The following is an 18,668-nucleotide window of genomic DNA, read 5'->3' on the forward strand; positions in this document are numbered from 1 at the left end:
TTTAATTCGGCCTCAGCTCCCGCCGGGGAGCAGGGTGGCGGGTTTGCCCTGCTCCGGCGCTCCAGCCAGGGAGTGGGGTTCGGGGCTTGCCCTGCTCCACACGGCTCCCAGTAAGCAGCTGACATGACCCGCCCTCCAGCTCCTACGTAGTACACGGAGGCGTGGCCAGGCGGCTCTGCGCGCTGCCCTGTCGGCAGGCATCGCCCCTGCAGCGCCCATTGGCCGGGAATTGCAGGGGTGGCGCCTGCAGACGGGGCCGTGTGCAGAGCTGCCTGGCCACGCCTCGGAGCCGGAGTGGGGACATGCTTCCGGGAGTTGCTTGCGGTAAGTGCTGCCCAGAGCCTGCACCCAAGCCCCCACCGTGCCCCAACCCCCGCCACAGCCCTGATCCCCCTTCTGTCCTCCGAACCCCTTGATCCCAGCCCAGAGCCCCTCTTGTACCCCAAGCCCCTCCTCCTCAGCCCCGCCCCAGAGTCCGCACCTGCAGCCAGAGCCCTCCCCTGTGCCCCAACAGCCTGCCCATCCCTGATCCCCCTCCCACCCTCTGAACCCCTTGGTCCCATCCTGAAGCCCAGTCCTCCACCCTAAACCCCTCATCCCCAGCCCCACCCCAGAGCCCTCACGTCAACCCGGAGCCCCCTCCCACACCCTGAACTCGTTTCTGACCCCACCGCAGGGCCCTCACCCCCTCCTGCACTCCTACCCCCAATTTTGTGAGCATTCATGGCCCACCCAACAATTTCCATATCCCGATGTGGCCCTCAGGCCAAAAAGTTTGTTGTATCTAGTTCAGGGGTAGGCAAAGGAAAAAACTAAACTAGTTGAGAAATTGTGAGTTAAGACCACCCAGAGCTCTAAGTCCAGCCACGGGTGGGAAGAAGGAAGTGAGGGAGGGCCAGGGCAGGAGCTATAGCCACAAGGCAAGAGAGCTGTCCCTCCACCGGTACTGCTAGGCACATTTCTCTCGCTGTGGTGTGCTGGGCACGCACACGCCGCAGTGGAATACACAGCTGCATTTCCTCGAAGAAGGAGACAACTCCTTGACCAGGCTTCTCTCCGAACTTTGCTGGCTGTAATGGACGCTGCCCGACGTTCAATTTGATGGCTAGAACTTGCTCTCCAGGATGAGGCCTATATCCATTCTGGAGTCTTACTATCACTTCTCCACCTCGGCCTGTTTCAGCTTTCCTGCAAACTGCTTTGATGAAGTGTCTCCGTGCCAGGCAGGAAACGCGTCCTACCCGTGCAGCAAGAATGAATTCAGCCTCTGTGCTGCTTCAGCCGTGAGCGCCTTCTGGGCTGCTTTTTGTGGCAAACTGCATGTGGACTTGCCTCTAAACATGCACACTTTGAGAGGCTATCCACATACCCCTAGCTCACTAACAGGTGTTGGACACTGAGCCTGACTCCCCTCTACCTCCCTTCTGTTAAAGGTAACCTGCAAAGGAAAGACCATTATGTTTAGATATGATAAGTATCAATGCTATTTTCTTCACTCTTCTGTTTCTAAGGAGGAATTGTTCCTGGACCATTTCATTGCTGCTAGCAGTAAACAGCAGCATTTTTACCCTCCCTAGGGAGAGGCGGTTGGCCCTAAGCCTCATCAAACCAGTTTCATGCTGTGTTCTTTTAACAGAGTGATGCTTTAACTCTTGGGATGCTGGGGTCAAATTCCCAAGAGCCCAGCAGTGAGAGGAGGTTTGGAAATGTCCAAGAAGAGCTTCAGCAAAAGTTAGCAGAGGCCTTTCCACTGCAATGACTTCCCAAGACCTTGAGCACCATCTCCTGGCCATTCTTGGATTCAGGGTTAATTTCACTTCAAAAGTGTCTTCTGTTTGCTTCTGACTTAAAATCCCCAGGGACAGACAGCCTGAGCGTGTGCGCGGTTGAGGGAGAGATTCAGAGGTGGGAGCACATCACTACACTCCGTGCAGCATTTCAGCAGGATCATCCACTTGCTGTCACCCACAAACTCATGCTGCAGAATGTCTGCTTCACTGGGCCTTTGCTCCCAGCAAGGAAAATGGCACCTTGGCCATTTGCTCACATCCTTCACGTTGTAATAGGGGCATCCAGCAAGATGACTGGCAAGGAAAGTTTGGACTATTTAACAACAGCCTCAGGCTAGTGACTGCGAGGAACCAGCACAGGATGCTCCTGGAAAGCCAGGATCTGTTCATCTTCTGCCCTTGTGTGGCTCTGGGCAGTATGATTAAATGGGCATAGCTCACGGCGGGGGCTCGGGCCAGGAGGCACAGTGAGGATCATTGCTCAGTATGTAAATAGTGCTGTGGCAGAGTTCAACCTTTTGGCATGAGGGAAAGGAAGATAAATGCTGCTGGTTCCCTCTGAGCTGCAGGAACCCTGCATCCATCTAATTGCACTTCATAATGGATTCAGCAAACCATTAATTATCAGATTATATTTTAGGAAACTGCAGATAAGAAAGCTTTGGGAAATTTATTCTTAAAGGGGCCATTACACAGCGATGAAGGTTTTGCATTGTGCTGGCACAGACAGCGAGCTTTATGCAAGGTATCTGAAAGCGTTTTACAAAGCCATGGATTGTGTGCCGCAGGGGAATGACTGTGTGCAATTGTGGCAGCCATTATGTGCTCAGAGAGAAATATTTGCATTAGCGCCAATTCATCGGTAATAGTATTAAACGCCTGAGAAATGATGGGCCACCGCACTCCGATTAGCTGCTTCTCTCTTCAAACACTGCAGCTTCAGCTGAACTAGAGGAGGCAGGGAGATCTTGCGGCTTTTGTCATCTTACAAAGAGGCTACAAGCTGTAGCTGTCCAGCTGTGGGTCTGACCCTATTACTTAGTGTAGGGCATGAACTGGTGTAGCTGCGCTGTGCTGATAGCCTTGGCAGTGATCTGGCCAGGATTAGGCTCTGCCTACACAAGGCATTGCTAACCCTTGCTGGAGACAGGTTAACGGAGCCAGCTGCAGACAGTAGGGGCTATCGGCGGCTAGTGGTTTTTTACTTCGGGTTAGAGCTTCCTAGATACCATTTTTACAGGTTAAGAAGCTCCAGGTTGTGCAGTGCGGGGGGAGGGGGGAGGGATTGCAAGATGTGGGATGGATGGACAGCCAGCTTTCCCAGGAGGGCACTACATGAGAAAGGCAAAGGGCCACTTGCTGAAATCCTACAGGGCTCCAAGTAGCCCCCAAGTTAGCAAGTTTGGTGTCCTGGCTAAAGGAGAGACGAGGCTGGGCCAGTCCCACTTTCTGAATAACAGACAGCGAATTAGATATTTCAATCTGCTGAGAGATGACCCAACATCCTGTAACTGTGCACAACAGTTTTCACACCTGCTTGATCCCGAGACCCTACAGCTGCCAGCCCCAGACACCTTCTTTTCATTCCCATGACTAAGCTTTGGATTTCCCTTTGGCAGGTTAAGACAGACACTTCGGGCAATGCCCCTGAAACCTCAGCTTGAGCAGAGATCCAAAGGGATGGCCCCACTGCGGCAAAATTTTCTATGGGAATGTCTGGGCGTCACAGCTCAAGCCCAGTCATGTACAAAGCTGTTTAATGCTGTAGAGTGAACCCTGTGATCTTGAGTCTGTAGACCCAGGCTCTGAGACTTGCTGCCGTGGGTTTAAAACGCAATGTAGACACATCAGAGGGTCTCAAGAGCAGTGTAGCCATGTGAGGGGGCAAGAAGCTGCCTTATCCACACAGATCTATGCTCTCGCAAATATCCTGTGTGTCCGTGTATACTCTCTGATTTCTCCATGAGCATCTGTCACCAGCACCCCAACATAGCTGAGAGCAGCGTTTAGGCTGGCTCTTGGTTGTTGAACTGGCAGCCCCCAACTCTTTCTATGACTGACTGAAATTCCCTCCGTCTCACTCTTCTGCTTCCCGCCCGACCCCTTGCTTAGCTGTGCTCCATCTCTCTCTTTTCCTATGACTCAAACCATTTTCCTTGGGCTGGAAGGGACATGTGGCTCGCTCCCTCAGAACCAAAAGCTGCTGCCCACCGCCCCTGCTAGGGAAGGACGCCATCTTGGATCCATGACTTCCAAGCAGAGAGAGTACTGCCAATCTCTCACGTTCAGATGTGCTGTGCCTGCAGTATGTCACTTCTTTTGACAGTCTCACACTGGCAGTTTTTTGCTGGAAAAAAAAAACCAATCTCACTGCCAGAGCAGCACACCTCGGCACGTACAGCCGACGAGCCAGCCCGGTGGCTTCCCTTCCAAGTGCTCTCAGCCACGCCTCACTTAGCCTCTTCACAAATCAGAGTTACTTTGTCATCAAACAAGTCCTCCATAGTCACCGCCACCAGCTCCGAGCCAGCTTGGTTAGCTTGGGGATCTGGCAACGTCACAAAGACTTGGGAGCCAGCAAGCTGGGCTTCGTCCAAGGTGATCATCTGCTCGGCTGCTTCTCCTTGCTCCGATGTCTGAATCACCTGAATGGGAGAGTCAAGGAGACACTTACAGCAGCTTGCCTCTAAACTGCTCCAATGTCTGCATGAGTCTCGGCCCAAGCTCTAATGATAACATTTACTTTCACGCCAGAGAAGTGCAATTACAATAGGCATGAGCCTAATGGGAAACTCCAAGCCGCACGCACCAGTGATGCAAAAGAGAAGTCAGGCAAGCAATTTAAATATTTCTCTTCACAAAATTGCTATAATTTAGCACCATATGCAGTCTTGGATCATAAAGATTCTATGATTACACACTAGTGGAACACCATCCCAGGGAATCTCACACACTGGGCTCCCACATCCAAAGAGCTATTCTCTGCTGATCGCTTCAATATTAAAGGGGCAGGATGGGGTTCCAGGCCTAAAATTTGGCCTTCTACAAAATAGGTATTATCTAGTGGGGAATGTTATCTGGATTCCAATAGACTCTTCCTTTGAGTAACTAGTCTGCTCCACACATCCCGCCAACACTTCCGCCTCAGTTCCCCGAGAGCATGGGTGAGAACGGGAGACAGAGTCTGTGGAACGAAAAGTGTGGAGGTAAAGGGCTGTTCATGACGGGGAACCAATTCAGTTTGAACAGAGCCTCAGCACTTCCTGCTACCCAAGTCCTGACTGGTGTTCAAGTATTAACACACTGACAGGGCTCCCTCCTTCCTCCCCCCCGCAAACCAGTCCCACCCCTGTGCTTTGCATACCAGAGCCCAGGGAGCTCCAAGCAGCCGAAGGACCTATCAGACATGGCCTTACTGGATTCTTCAGAACAGAAGCTTTTTTTGGGGGGGATGGGGGGGGCAGGGAGCTGCAGAGCAGGAGTGGAAGTAGGGGAGCTGGGGAGGCCCACCAATGCAGAGAATAATGGGGCTGGGAGGATGCAGGGGAGGAAGGAGAGGGATAGACCCCCCAACAGAGACATTCCAACTTTGGGCACTGATTCCAGGCTCCCCTCCATGAGGTTTGCCTGGTGCGCATGGTGACTGCCAGCGACTGGAGGACTCAGTTACCTGCACAAGCTGGGCAGCGGTGGCCTGGCATTCCGTGAACGTCACCTTTGGGTGCTCAGCGCTGTAGTGACTCTGCAGCTGCTCCCGAGTAGTGAAAAGCTCCCCACACAGCCCACAGGTGAAGGTGCTCTCGATCTGCTTAAAGTGCTCGGTGGTGACATGGTGCTGCAGGGCCCCCGGGAAGCGGAAGGAGGCCGCGCAGTACAAGCAGCGAAATGGTTGGGTCCCTGTGTAAGAGACATGGAGAAAGCATCACTTGAGTGGAACATACTGGAGGAGCAGAGAGCCATGGGAGGAAGGAGTGCGCTGCTGGAGACAATGGGGAGCAGTGTGCGAGAGGCTCTGCAATGAGCCACACAGGGGTGTGTGCAGGGATGGGACACTGAGAGCGATGGTGTCTGGTGACACCTGCCTGCGCTCTGTGACTGCACTATGGTGTGGATTGTTTTGGGGTTCTGGTTTTATCTTGACCATCTGCCTCTCACGCATAATTCTCCCCACCCCCTCTTTTGCATCACAGCCTCCATCCCCCTCTCTTGCCTGCATTGACTCGATCGCCTCTTCCTGTTACCCTCACCCCTCTACAGTTCCCACCAGCTCCACCTGCTTCTCTTCCCATCTCCTCCGACCAGTTCAAATCCAGATCCCACCTCGGGAGATAATTGCCCCAAACTTGGCCCTCCCTCCATCCCCCAACCTCGCTACCTGCCAAACCCATCCCTGACACTACCTCCACCCCTCATATCCATCTCCCTCCTCCCTCCCTCCCTCCCCCTTCTCTTGCTGTCTTTGGAACACCCCCTCCATCTCCACCGAGATCTCAGCCATCCACAACCTCTTCTTACCTCGCTCTCTCCAGCTCCTGGCTCTTACAGAGACCTCGATCCCTTCACCTGACACTGCCTCTGCAGCAGCCCTCTCCTTCTCTCATACTCCCTGCCCTGCATCAGACTCTGGTAGGGCTGTTGGGCTTCTCCTCTCCCATTACTACTGCCACCATCCCCCTTCCCACTCCTTCTCTTCTTTTCAGCACTACAGCAACCAACCCTTCTCTCCTCTCCCCAGCCATGCTTCTGTCATCTACCATCCACCCGCCTTCCTCTCTGATCTCAGCTCATACATTCATAGACTATAGGGCCAGAAGGGACCATTGTGATCAGCTAGTCTGACCTCCTGCACAACACAGGCCATAGGACTGCCCTGAATTAATTCCTGTTTGAACTAGAGCAGATGGCTTAAAAAAAAATATCCAATTTCGATTTAAAAAGACCATTGCAAGATCCGTCTTCCCAACCCGTAGTCCGGGCTCACCCCCAACATCTGCTTCCTCCACTCCTGCTCCAGTGTTTCTTTGGCCAAATTCCTGCAACCAAGGTGACTTCCTTCACTACACATTTGTTCTCTCCTCCATCACTTCTGCCATCTTCCTAGCTAAACACATTCCTTCTCCAACCGAACTGAACACCATGTCCTCTATTCCAGCCGCCCTTTTTGCCACCTTTGACTCATTCCTCCACCTTCCTCCTGCCCCCACTTCTCTTTCTGCACAGAAACTTGCTGATTTTTTCCATGAAAAAATTGACAAAATAAGGGTGACCTTCTCCCTCCCCTCAGCTTGCCTTCCCGTTCTGCCTCCCCTCCTACAACATTCTCCTCCTCTCTGCTCACAGACACAGAAGTTTCTCATCTGCTCTCTTCCTCCAACCCCTCCACTTGCCCCAGTGACTCCACCCATTTCCTGATCTCCCTCATACCCTCCCTTATTCTTCTCCTTAATCTCTCACCCTCCTCTCGTTCCCCTCACAAGACAAACATACTTTAGTTTCTCCCATCTTAAAAAACACACCCTTGACCCCACCTACCTCACAAACTAGTGCCCCATCTCCCTCCTCCCCTTCTCTCTAAACCTGGGGTGGGCAAACTTTTTGGGCTGAGGGCCACATCTGGGTGGGGAAATTGTATGCAGGGCCGGGGCAGGGAGGGAGTGCGGGATGTGGGAGGGGGTGCGGTGTGCAGGAAGGGGCTCAGGGCAAGGGATTGGGACAGAGGAGGGGTTCCAGGTGTATGAGGGGGCTCAGAGAAGGGGCTAGGGGTGCAGGTGGGGTACAGAGTGCAGGCGGGGCTCAGGGCAGCGGTGCATGAGGGGTGCGGGGTATGGCAGGGGGCTCAGGGCAGGGGGTTGGAGTGCACAGGGGTGCAGGGTATGGCAGGGGGCTCAGGGCAGGGGGTTGGAGTGCACAGGGGTGCAGGGTGCAGCAGGAAGCTCAGGGCAAGGGGTTAGGGTGCAGGAGGGGTGCGGGGTGCGGCAGGGGGCTCAGGGCAGGGATGCACAGGGGTGCAAGGTGCAGGCAGGGGGCTTAGGCCAGGGAGTTGGGGAGTGGGGTACAGGAGGGGTTCGTGCTCCGGCCCAGCGCTGCTTACCTCAAGCAGCTCCAGGGTGGCAGCGGCGCGCACCGGGGCTAGGGCAGGCTCCTTGAATGCCTGCCCTGTCCCCGGCCCTGCGCTGCTCCCGGAAGCGCTGCAGCCCCTGGGAGGAGGGGAGGGGCGGAGGGCTCTGCATGCACTGCCCTTGTTGCACCTCCAGGTACGTCCCCGGAAGCTCCCATTGGCCGCGGTTCCCCGTTAGCGGCCAATGGGAGCTGTGGGGGCCGGTGCTGGAGGCAAAGATAACGCATGCAGCCCTCTGCCCCCGCCCGGGGGCTGCGGTGTCGCAGGCCAGATCCAAAGCCCTAAGGGGCCAGATCCAGCCCGTGGGCCGTAGTTTGCCCACCCCTGCTCTAAACTCATGGAACATGCTGTCTACGATCACTGTATGGAACTGGAAAAGTGGAACTCCATTCCAGAACCTCTCCACACTAGTTTCCTCCCCTTTAGCTCTACTGAAACTGCTCTCATCAAAGTCTTCAGTGTCCCCCTATTTGCCAAATCTCAGAACCAGTCCTCTACTCTCAGCCTCCCTGACCCGCTAGTCACCTTTGACACCGCTGACCATGCTAATCTTCTTGAAATCATGTTCTCCCTTGGCTTCCCTGACTGTCCTCTCCTGGTTCTCCTCCTACTTCTCTAATCGCTCCTTCAGCATGTCCTTGGAGGATCCTTCTCATACCCCACCCCAGCTGTCTGTGGTGGTATCACAAGGCTCTGTCTTTATCCCCTTCTCCTCTCCCTCTACACCTCATCTGTGGATAATCTCATCTGCAAACACAAATTCAACTACCATCTTTATGCTGACGGCTCACAGATCTACCTCACTACTCCAGACCTGTCTCGTTCTGTCCTAACTAAAATCTCGGCCTGCCCCTCTGATATCTCCTTATGGATGTCTAGCAATCAACTGAAGCTCAACATGGCAAAAACAGAGCTCTTAATTTCTCCAGCCCTCCAAACCTTTCCCCCACCTCCTTTCTTGATCACTGTGGACAACACCCCATCAGGCTTGTCACTCAGGCCCATAACTTGGGCATCATCTGTGACTTGGAATGCTCTCTAGGGCCTCACATCCAAGCTATGTCTAAATCTTGCACATTCTTCTTCCATCACATCCCTAAGATATGGTCTCTCCTATCCATCCACACAGCAACAACTCTCCGTCAGGCTCTCATCATCTCGTGTCTTGGTTACTGCAACATTCTTCTCTCCTGGGCCTCGACAAAGGCAACCTTGCCCCACTCATATCCATTCAGAATGCTGCTGCAAGGATCATTCTCTTAGCTCATTGCATTGACCACAACACGCGCCCCCCTCCTTTTGCGTCCCTCCACTGGCTACCTCTTCTCTACCATATCAAACATAAGCTATTTGTATTCACTTTCGAGACCCTTCACAGCCTATCCCCACTCTACCGATCATATCTCATTCACTACTGAGATGTTGTCTCCCACCTCTGATTGGCTCATGCTGCCAGCCTCCATCGCCCACTTGTTACATTTTCAAGCAAGACCCTTTTTGCTTTCTCCTACACTGCCCCTCATGTCTTGGAGGAGCTCCCCGTAAACACCAACAAAGCCACATCATTAGCCTTCTTCACATCCCTCCTTAAAACTCTCCTTTCCCACGATGCCTACAAAGTACTCGACAACAGTTAGGCTGCTGGTGAGCTGAGTCCACTGGTGCTGACCAGTCGTGTCTGATTGTTTCCTTGTTCTCCCCGTTCTGTTCTATATCCATCAGTTGTCTGTTGTCTTATATTTAGATTGCAAGCGCTTTGGAGAAAGGGCTATTTGTTCTGGGTTTGTACAGTACCTAGCACAATGGGGGCCTGGTCCATGATATAGGTCCCTAAGTGCTATGGGAATACAAATAATAATTAAAAAGACCTGAGTGCCTGCACTTGGCATGGACCTGCAGCAGAGCCAGCGTGGGGAAGAGCTCCTTACACTTCTCACACTCGTGAAACTTCACATCTGAAAACAAGAGCATGGGAGAGATGTGGGCTCAAAGTTCCTTCCAGATCAGACAGTCACTCTGGGCCAGGGCTCCCGACCTAGACACACACCAGTTCTCAAGGGGGCCATGTCAGCAAGAGCCCATCTCACTACAGTAACAAGAAGCATCTTGGGAGAGATGACTTAGCAAAGGGAGGTTGTTCCGGAACTAGTTAATCACACAGAGGGTACGTCTACACTGCAGTTAAACACCCACGGCTGGCCTGTGTCAGCTGACTTGGGCTCGGGCCGTGTAGATGGTCAGACTTGTTCTGGAGCCCAGGCTCTGGGACCCTCCCCCCCCACGAGGTCCCAGAGCCTAGCTCCAGCCCAAGCCCACATGTCTACACTGCAATTAAACAGCCCCGTAACCTGAGCCCTGCAAACCTGAGACAGCTGACACAGGCCAGCTGCGGGTATTTACTTGTAGTGTAGACATACCTAGAGAGGGGACTCCCTGGCGAAGACTGGTTTGACGGGATATAGTCTCAGAAGACTGCTGTGCACAATCCTGCCAAGTTAGGGTTATTCATGCAGCTCACTTCAATCTCCACAGCACTGGCTCCCCAGAGCACACAGCGCTGGATTCTTACCCGCATGTTCTGCCTTGACGTGCCTCTTGTGAGCAGTAGTGCTGGAGAAGGTTTTGTCACAGGAACTGCACTGCAGGGAGGAGAACTTGGAAGAGCGGTGATTCTGAGCTGCAAAGACATCAGGGTGATGGGTGCGGTTGTGATACCATAACCCTGACAATTGCTGTAAAGAGATAAATCCAACCATGTTACAATGGCAAAGCTGTTCCACAGGGTAACGTGACAGCAAGAGGCGGTGGTCAGAAGGCCACATGGATACAAGGGCTGTGCTCAGTGGGAAGAGACACAGCAAACTGTGCTGCTCATCGATCTGATCCCAACCCACGCCGTGCCACTCAGCACAGTTAATACTTCGCTTGTGTTACTGTAACTCATTTACAACAGCAGTATAGCATCCTGAGTGGGGCTCAGAGAGCATGGGAGCGCTACTAAAAAATTCACCCCACCGCGTCTGAAAAGCCCAGCACTATTAGTTCTTTCCCATCTTCCTCACTATGGGCCCCATTTGGGGATACATTTTCATACCTGCTGCTTCGGAGCCATATGCAATATGGGGAATTCCATTCTAACGGCTCTTAGCAGCCAAGAAGGCTAGAAACTTTATATTGAAGTCAAAGCTCAGATTCTGGGGAGTCCAGGGCAGGCATTTATCTAAATCTTTGCAACTGGTACATTTTCAGAGCCTACAGATTTCTATTGTCCTTGTTTGTACGCCTGTCTTCTTTCTACTGGTCACAGGATAACCCCTGCTCTGAGCAACAAGGAGTCTTGTTCCTTTTGCAATGGAGGCATTGCCCTGTGTGAGTGTGTAATTGCACACGGTCAGTGAGTGGTTTCTCTGAAAAGCAACATGCAATGGGGTATGCTGGAGGGATGGGATAACACGTTGGGGTAACATGTGCACTGAGCCCAGCCCACCTGATAGGCTTTGTCACAAATCTCACAGCTGAACGGCTTCCCTCCAACATGGGTCACCATGTGGCGCTCCAGGAGGGACGGAGCACTGAAGACTTTCCCACAGGTAGTGCAGGGATGGTACTCCCTGGAGTGGACCTCGTGAATGTGCTTACGATGCTCCTGCAGGGTGGGGAAGCTCATCCGACATTTCTTGCAATCATACGGATCCTCAATATCTGCTCCCACAAAGAGGTGGTGAAAAGCAGGGGTGGGAAGGAGAGAGGAAGACAGACAGATCAAGAAGAAAAGAAATGAGAAGAGGCAGCAGAAAGAGGGGAGCAAGAGAGGAAAAGAGATGCTAATTATTTCCAGGCAATAGCAAACTTTTGAGTTTTAGGATCTTTGCAGGTAGGTACCATTCCCCTCTTTCTTCCCCTGTCACTTACAGTGATGAAGATTCCCAGTTGGTTCTTTGGAGCCCCCCTTTCCCTTGGCCTGTGTTGTTAAGACTTTGCTGTTTCCTTGAGAAGATCCCACCCCTAGGTCCAGAATGTAAAGCTTCTTAACAACAGCCTTTCCCTTTCCAGGAGGAAAAATTCCCACCATGGAAGCACCAGTGAAAGGCCAGACTGCTGTCATTCATAGTGCCCATGAAGCTCCAGGACACCCCCTTGCATCCCCTGGCAGAGCAAGGACTGCTGTGGTCTGGAACATCAAGCACTTGAATATGGCATTGCCCCTTCATCTCTGCCTCTCAGTCACATTCTGATGGCCATTTGTTTAAGGAGCTCCAGCGGCTGTTCTGCCCCATGGGAAGGGCTCTGTTTGAGGCATGGCAGGGCTCAGATACTCACTGTGGAAGGTGCGCAGATGGATGGAGAGCCCATTGGCCTGCCTGAATCCTTTCCCACACTCCCTGCAGACATATGGCTTATCTCCGGTGTGAGTCCTCACATGACGAGACAGCTCAATGGACTGGGCGAATACCGCATCACAGTACTGGCAGGCGTACATCTTCCCTGCAGTGAGAGCCAAGATCAGAGGCTGGAACTTCTCCAGCTGGCCCTGACAAGGGGGACAGGATTTCTGGACAACGTAAGCTCACTTCTCAGGAAAGGAGGCAGGAGGATACGGAACACAAAAGCTCTCATGGAACAGACACCTTGCTCACAATACAAACTTCCAGACAAAAGCAGTCCTTCCCAAAGACGCGGGCATCCGAACCACAAAACCTCGTGTGCAAAAGATGAGCTCTCTCTGACTACAATCACAGACAATACCACACGTGCAGCTACAATGCAGACCATTTAACCACCATCTGTTCTATAGACACAGAATTATTATTGTAAAACATCTATACTGTTTGCACACAAGTTTGCAATGTGCTTTACAAACATAGCAAGACATTCTCTGCTCAGAGGAGCTTACAAGCTTCCATGAGACAAGGAGACACACCCAAGGCAGCAGTCTGTCTAACAGAACCACCTGTCAGGGATGGTCTAGAAAATACTTAGTCCTGCCATGAGTGCAGGGGACTGGACTAGATGAGGTCCCTTCCAGTCCTATGATTCTATGATTCTGTGAGGGAGGATGTAGGAAGCACTGATGAGTAGAGTGAGGTGGAATGTTTCTTCTGAAACATTTTTCAGTCTAAAGTGCAATTCCCTTGAAATGTATATGTTTTGCAAAAACAGTTTGATTTTTATATTTTTCAGTGAAAAAAATTAAAATGAAGCGAAAATTCTCATTTCATTTAATTTTTCAAAACCTTTCAAAAATGGGTTTTGATTTGGGGGGTTCCCCCCACCTTCTCCCCATTTCCTACTTTTTGTACCTTTTTTCCAGAAGGGAAAAAGAGAAAGGAAGAGAACAGGAATACAATCTTTTTTTAATTTTTTTTTAAAGCAGGAACTTTTTCAGTTTTTGAAAACCAAAATGGAAATGTGTTGTGTTTTGAATTTGTAATCAAAATGTCTTATGGGAAAATCTACTGCAGAGAAGAGGGGAAGGCAGGTTGCTTTCATAGATGAGATCAGAAGAGACAACTGTGCTAGTCTGACCTCCTGCACAGCACAGGCCGTAGAACCTCCATGGTTTCAAACAGGATTGAAGAGACAAAGGGGGAAGAGTGGGGCAGAGGCCTGGGACGAGAATGGGGGGGGGGGAGAAGAGACAGGGACTAGATGGGGACAACAGTATGTGCTGCCTTCCAGGCAAGGTCTTGGAGCTTGTATGGGAGACAGTAGAAGTCAGGATGCCAACCCAGGGATTCCAGGAGTGGGCACTGAGGTCAGAGGAGTTTCACAGCTGTGCTTGGGACAGACTAGAGAAGCAGGAAAGCCAGCAGTAATCAAGGCAAAAGAGGACCCAGGTGTGGGATTGGGGTTTCAGCAGTGGGGATGGAGAGGAAAGGGCAGGTTTAACAGACAGGGAGAAGCAGTGATTCAGCAAAGGACTCAATGAAGGGCTGAGAGGCGGAGTCAACAGACACTGGAGCTGTGGGCCCAGAAGACAGGAAGGAGAGTGGACACAGAGAACAAAGGCAGAGAGAGGGAACACGAGAAGGTCTGTTTGAGACAGTGAGATGGCAGCTGGGCAGTGACAGGGTGATGCCAGAGGCAGCTGGGGAATGATCTGCATCAACTGCTAGTGTGGGTAGCTGAAACCATGATCAGTAGATAAGGGTAGAGAAAGGCGGGCAGTCAGGGAGACAGGCGCCAGCCAAGGACAAAAGCAGAGGAGCCGTTAAAAGGGAGGCTGAAGGAACAACCCATCAGTGAGGCAGGAGCAGCAGAGGTAGCCAGGCGTGGATGGATGAAGTGATGACTCCTCACGTATGTAAATATTAATATCCCATTCTGTAGCCAGGGCACCTGTGCTTTAACTGCCAGGCCATGCTCCTCCTCCAAGCACACACAAAGGCACGCAGGCCCTGGGCACAATGGGGATGCAGGAGGCTCCAGCAGGCTCACCCTCAGAGTGCTTCTTCTTCGTGTGATAGGCCAGGGCGGAGGCCTGTGTGAAGGTCATGAGGCAGTGCTTGCACATGAAGGGGCGGTCTCCGGTGTGCAGCCGCAGATGGTTCTTCAGGGTGGAGTTGGCCGCAAACTTGGCACCACACTCTTCGCAGGAGAAGGGCTTCTCGTCAAAGTGCTCCGTCAGCTTATGGTACTGCATTCCTGGGGGCAGGAGACCAAGGGCAGCAGTTAACACCCGGCACAAAGGTATCTGGAGAAAGGGGTAAACAGGGAGGTGGCAAAGTTTGCAGACGATACTAAGCTGCTCAAGATAGTTACAACCAAAGCAGACTGTGAAGAACTTCAAAAAGATCTCACAAAACTAAGTGATTGGGCAACAAAATGGCAAATGAAATTTAATGTGGATAAATGTAAAGTAATACACATTGGAAAAAATAACCCCAACTATACATACAATATGATGGGGGGCTAATTTAACTACAACTAATCAGGAAAGAGATCTTGGAGTCATGGCGGATAGTTCTCTGAAGACGTCCATGCAGTGTGCAGTGGCAGTCAAAAAAGCAAATATGATGTTAGGAATCATTAAAAAAAGGGATAGAGAATAAGATGGAGAATATCTTATTGCCCTTATATAAATCCAAGGTATGCCCACATCTTGAATACTGCGTACAGATGTGGTCTCCTCATCTCAAAAAAGATATACTGGCATTAGAAAAGGTTCAGAGAAGGGCAACTAAAATGATTAGGGGTTTGGAACGGGTCCCATATGAGGAGAGATTAAAGAGACTAGGACTTTTCAGCTTGGAAAGGAGGAGACTAAGGGGGGATATGATAGAGATATATAAAATCATGAGTGGTGTGGAGAAAGTGAATAAGAAAAAGTTATTTACTTGTTCCCATAATATAAGAACTAGGGGCCACCAAATGAAATTTATGGACAGCAGGTTTAAAACAAATAAAAGGAAGTTCTTCTTCACACAGCACACAGTCAACCTGTGGAACTCCTTGCCTGAGGAGGTTGTGAAGGCTAGGACTATAACAGGGTTTAAAAGAGAACTAGATAAATTCATGGAGGTTAAATCCATTAATGGCCATTAGCTAGGATGGGTAAGGAATGGTGTCCCTAGCCTCTGTTTGTCAGAGGGTGGAGATGGACGGCAGGAGAGAGATCACTTGATCATTCCCTGTTAGGTTCACTCCCTCTGGGGCACCTGGCATGGCCACTGTCAGTAGACAGGATACTGGGCTGGATGGACCTTTGGTCTGACCCAGTATGGCCATTCTTATGTTCTTATGTTATTTTGTGCAAAAGCAATACCCCATCCCAGCCCTGACACTAGATCACCGGATGACTGCCTAACTTCACTTCAAAGGAGTTCAAAGGAGCTGATTTTCTTAGCAGCCAGCAGTCCCAAACTGCTTCCCTAGCTGCCACTTGCTGAGAGAGGAAAGAATGACATGGTAGTGAACTCCTTCTGCCCATAGAGCGATGCTACCCCATCCGCCACGCTGAGAGCAGGGAGGCTTGGGGGTGGGAGGAAAAGGAACCCAGTGCACAAGAAGCTTTGGCCCTTTCCTTACCACCAGCTGAAGAACTGAACAGGCCATCTTGCAGTGCAATTATTTCTGGAGGCCTTTTAAATTGCCAGCAGCCCCACTTTTCCTACGTGAGCCTCATGCAATGGTGGAATAAACGACCATGCAAGAAGCTGGGGCAATTAGCAGGGGAGGTGAAATGAATTGAACTGCATTCCCCTCTCCACAGTGCAGTTCAGGGCTTCAATCTCCCCTAGAGTCCCTAATGCATAAGTGAGGGAGGGGGGCTCTGATTTCAGGTGATCTAATGTGTTGTTAACATGACCATTACCCTGGTATCTAAGCACCTCTTCCCCTGCCGCTTGTGGAATCTCTCCCAGGTTTAACCCTACCTGAGGCATGTGCAAATTCTCTTCCACAGATGTCACATGTCACTGGGAGCCGCTTCTTCTTCTTTTTGGCTGTCCCTGCAGCTCCAGGCCCTCCGTGGGCCTCCAGCTGATGCTTTTCCAGCTCCTTCTTGGAGGTCTTGATCTCACTGCATTCTTTACACTGCACTTGCTTCCCCTTGGCCACGCGACACCGCTTCATGTGCACCTTCAGACGGCAGTAGAAATGGAAGCTCTTATCACAGGCCTTGCAGACAAAGTTCTTCTTGGCGGGAGCTTTCTCTTGGGGCTCCTTCTGCTCCTTGGCGCTTGCGCCCCCAGCCTTCTCCTCCTCCTTGTCCATAGCTTCAATCTGGGATTCACTGTTCACCTTCCACTTCCTGATTCCAGCCTTCTCCCCACTTCCCTCGGTCAGGAGCCCTGTGTGGACAACAACTCCCATTTCAGTGCTTACTGACAACTCCAGGTGCTGGCCTTCCTCACCCCATGCCTATTACGAGCTCCTTATCCTGCACTATTCTGCACAGGTGTGAACAGATGCCTGCATGCGTGCAGAACACTGTCACATCCGAATGGCAGCACTTCACACCCACTTTGTGAAGGTTGCAATGACAATATTAGGCGCAAGGAAGTGGAGCACCTGGCCTCAATTTCTCTGTCAAAAATGCCAATATCTACAGAGTGTTGGATAAAGCGACAGAGCACCTGGGCAGAATTTCAAAAGAATCCAGCTCTCATTTCAGCACCAATGAGAATAACCGGAGCTGCAGGGAACTCAGCACTTCTGAAATGGCCTCCTACTCACATGAGGGAAATTATTGTGTGGGTAAAGATTTGCAGGTTTGAGGCCTTTGTTATGATGGCACCCTAGTGGCACCAGAGATAAGGCAGCATTGAATTTTCCATTTAAAGTGAATGCAGATCCCTTAATTGAACAGGGTAAGTCCCAGGAATCCCTCTCCATCATAGCCTGGGGTGCTTCATACTCTTCTGAATAGACCTCTACTGGATTTAAAATCATTCTTTAATGCCCCCTTTCCAGAGATTCTAACAATTTTTCAAGCCCAGGCACAATCCCAAAAGGCACAAACTGGAAAATGTACACCAGACTCCAGCCTACAGGAAAACACCCTCGGGTAATGGGTGTGGTGGAGGCAATACAAATACAAACAGTTATTTGGCTTCTTCATTATAGGTAAAAAGAAGAACAGGAGTACTTGTGGCACCTTAGAGACTTTATTTACAAATTTATTAGAGCATAAGCTTTCGTGGACTACAGCCCACTTCTTCGGATGCATATCCAAAGAAGCATAGTCCACGAAAGCTTATGCTCTAATAAATTTGTTAGTCTCTAAGGTGCCACAAGTCCTCCTGTTCTTCTTTTTGCGGATACAGACTAACACGGCTGCTACTCTGAAACCGTTCATTATAGGTATAATTCTGCAAATCTGTGGCCATGGAAACTAGCGCAGAATTCACCCCTCGCCACAGCACTGTTCTCAGCAACTCCAGGCTGCATTTTTGGACATTTGTTTCTAACTTGGGTCGTTATGGAGCGAACCTTGCAAATACAAACTGAGTGTAACCAATGCAGTGATGTCACCCTGAGTTTGCAGGCAGCCTGAAAAACAGCGGAGAGATATTAATTACCCGTGTATTTTAATGCACCATTAACTCTGAAACCTAAAGAGGTCAATCTGTGGCATACTGACAATGTAGTGAGTGTAAAATAAACTCTAAGACGACCCTTCAGTTCACCCTCCTTTGCCAAGACAGCACCATCCACATCTCACCTCTTCCATTTCATACTCCCACCCGACTCCCATCCCACCGACCAAATCGACTCCCCTGACACCAGCACAGGAAGCGTCCCCCACTCACAGCACTGAGGCTCCCTGTAGCCTTCAGCACCTTAAATCATCTTAAATAGGCTTTTGTGATTAGCCCATAGACACTCTTTCGGATATGCTACAGTGAACATCCTCTAAGATATGAGCAGCAAGGAATTTGGGACTTCAGATGTTCCCAGGCCCTGGGTGAAAATCCTGACCCTACTGAAGCCAGTGGGAGTTTTGCCATTGACTTCATTGTGATCAGGATTTCACCCCCTGAACTGAACTTGCCAATGAGCTGCAATACTTATTATAGTGCATAAACTACCCGAAGAACGCACCGGAGGTGTATATGACCCATGTGCGTAAGGAAGACGCTTAGCGCCCACCTCCTGTAATCTAGGTCACTGCTTGTGAGACCCCAGCAGTGGAGTGTATATAGACAAGCACTCAACGAAGAAGAAATGGTTACTCAAATTACAGGAACTATAGTTCCTCAAGACGGGTTGTTCAAATATATTCCATAACCTGTCCTTCTTCCGGCTACTATGGGGTC

The 18,668-nt window shown here is 50.9% G+C and overlaps 1 protein-coding gene across 1 annotated transcript in view; it reads right to left on the reverse strand.

Annotated features, from left to right (window-relative positions):
- Nucleotides 1-2,441: 2,441 nt before the first annotated feature.
- ZBTB40 (zinc finger and BTB domain containing 40) overlaps nucleotides 2,442-18,668 on the reverse strand; it is a 70,473-nt gene continuing 54,246 nt past the window's right edge. Inside the window, 8 exon segments of the mRNA XM_065575312.1 lie at nucleotides 2,442-4,435; nucleotides 5,461-5,687; nucleotides 9,777-9,863; nucleotides 10,478-10,640; nucleotides 11,396-11,610; nucleotides 12,229-12,393; nucleotides 14,347-14,553; nucleotides 16,284-16,700. Of these exon segments, the coding sequence (XP_065431384.1) occupies nucleotides 4,241-4,435; nucleotides 5,461-5,687; nucleotides 9,777-9,863; nucleotides 10,478-10,640; nucleotides 11,396-11,610; nucleotides 12,229-12,393; nucleotides 14,347-14,553; nucleotides 16,284-16,700 (1,676 nt within the window). The 3' untranslated portion in view covers nucleotides 2,442-4,240.

Source organism: Chrysemys picta, chromosome 21 (assembly GCF_011386835.1).
Source record: "Chrysemys picta bellii isolate R12L10 chromosome 21, ASM1138683v2, whole genome shotgun sequence".
Taxonomy (NCBI): Eukaryota; Metazoa; Chordata; order Testudines; family Emydidae; genus Chrysemys; species Chrysemys picta.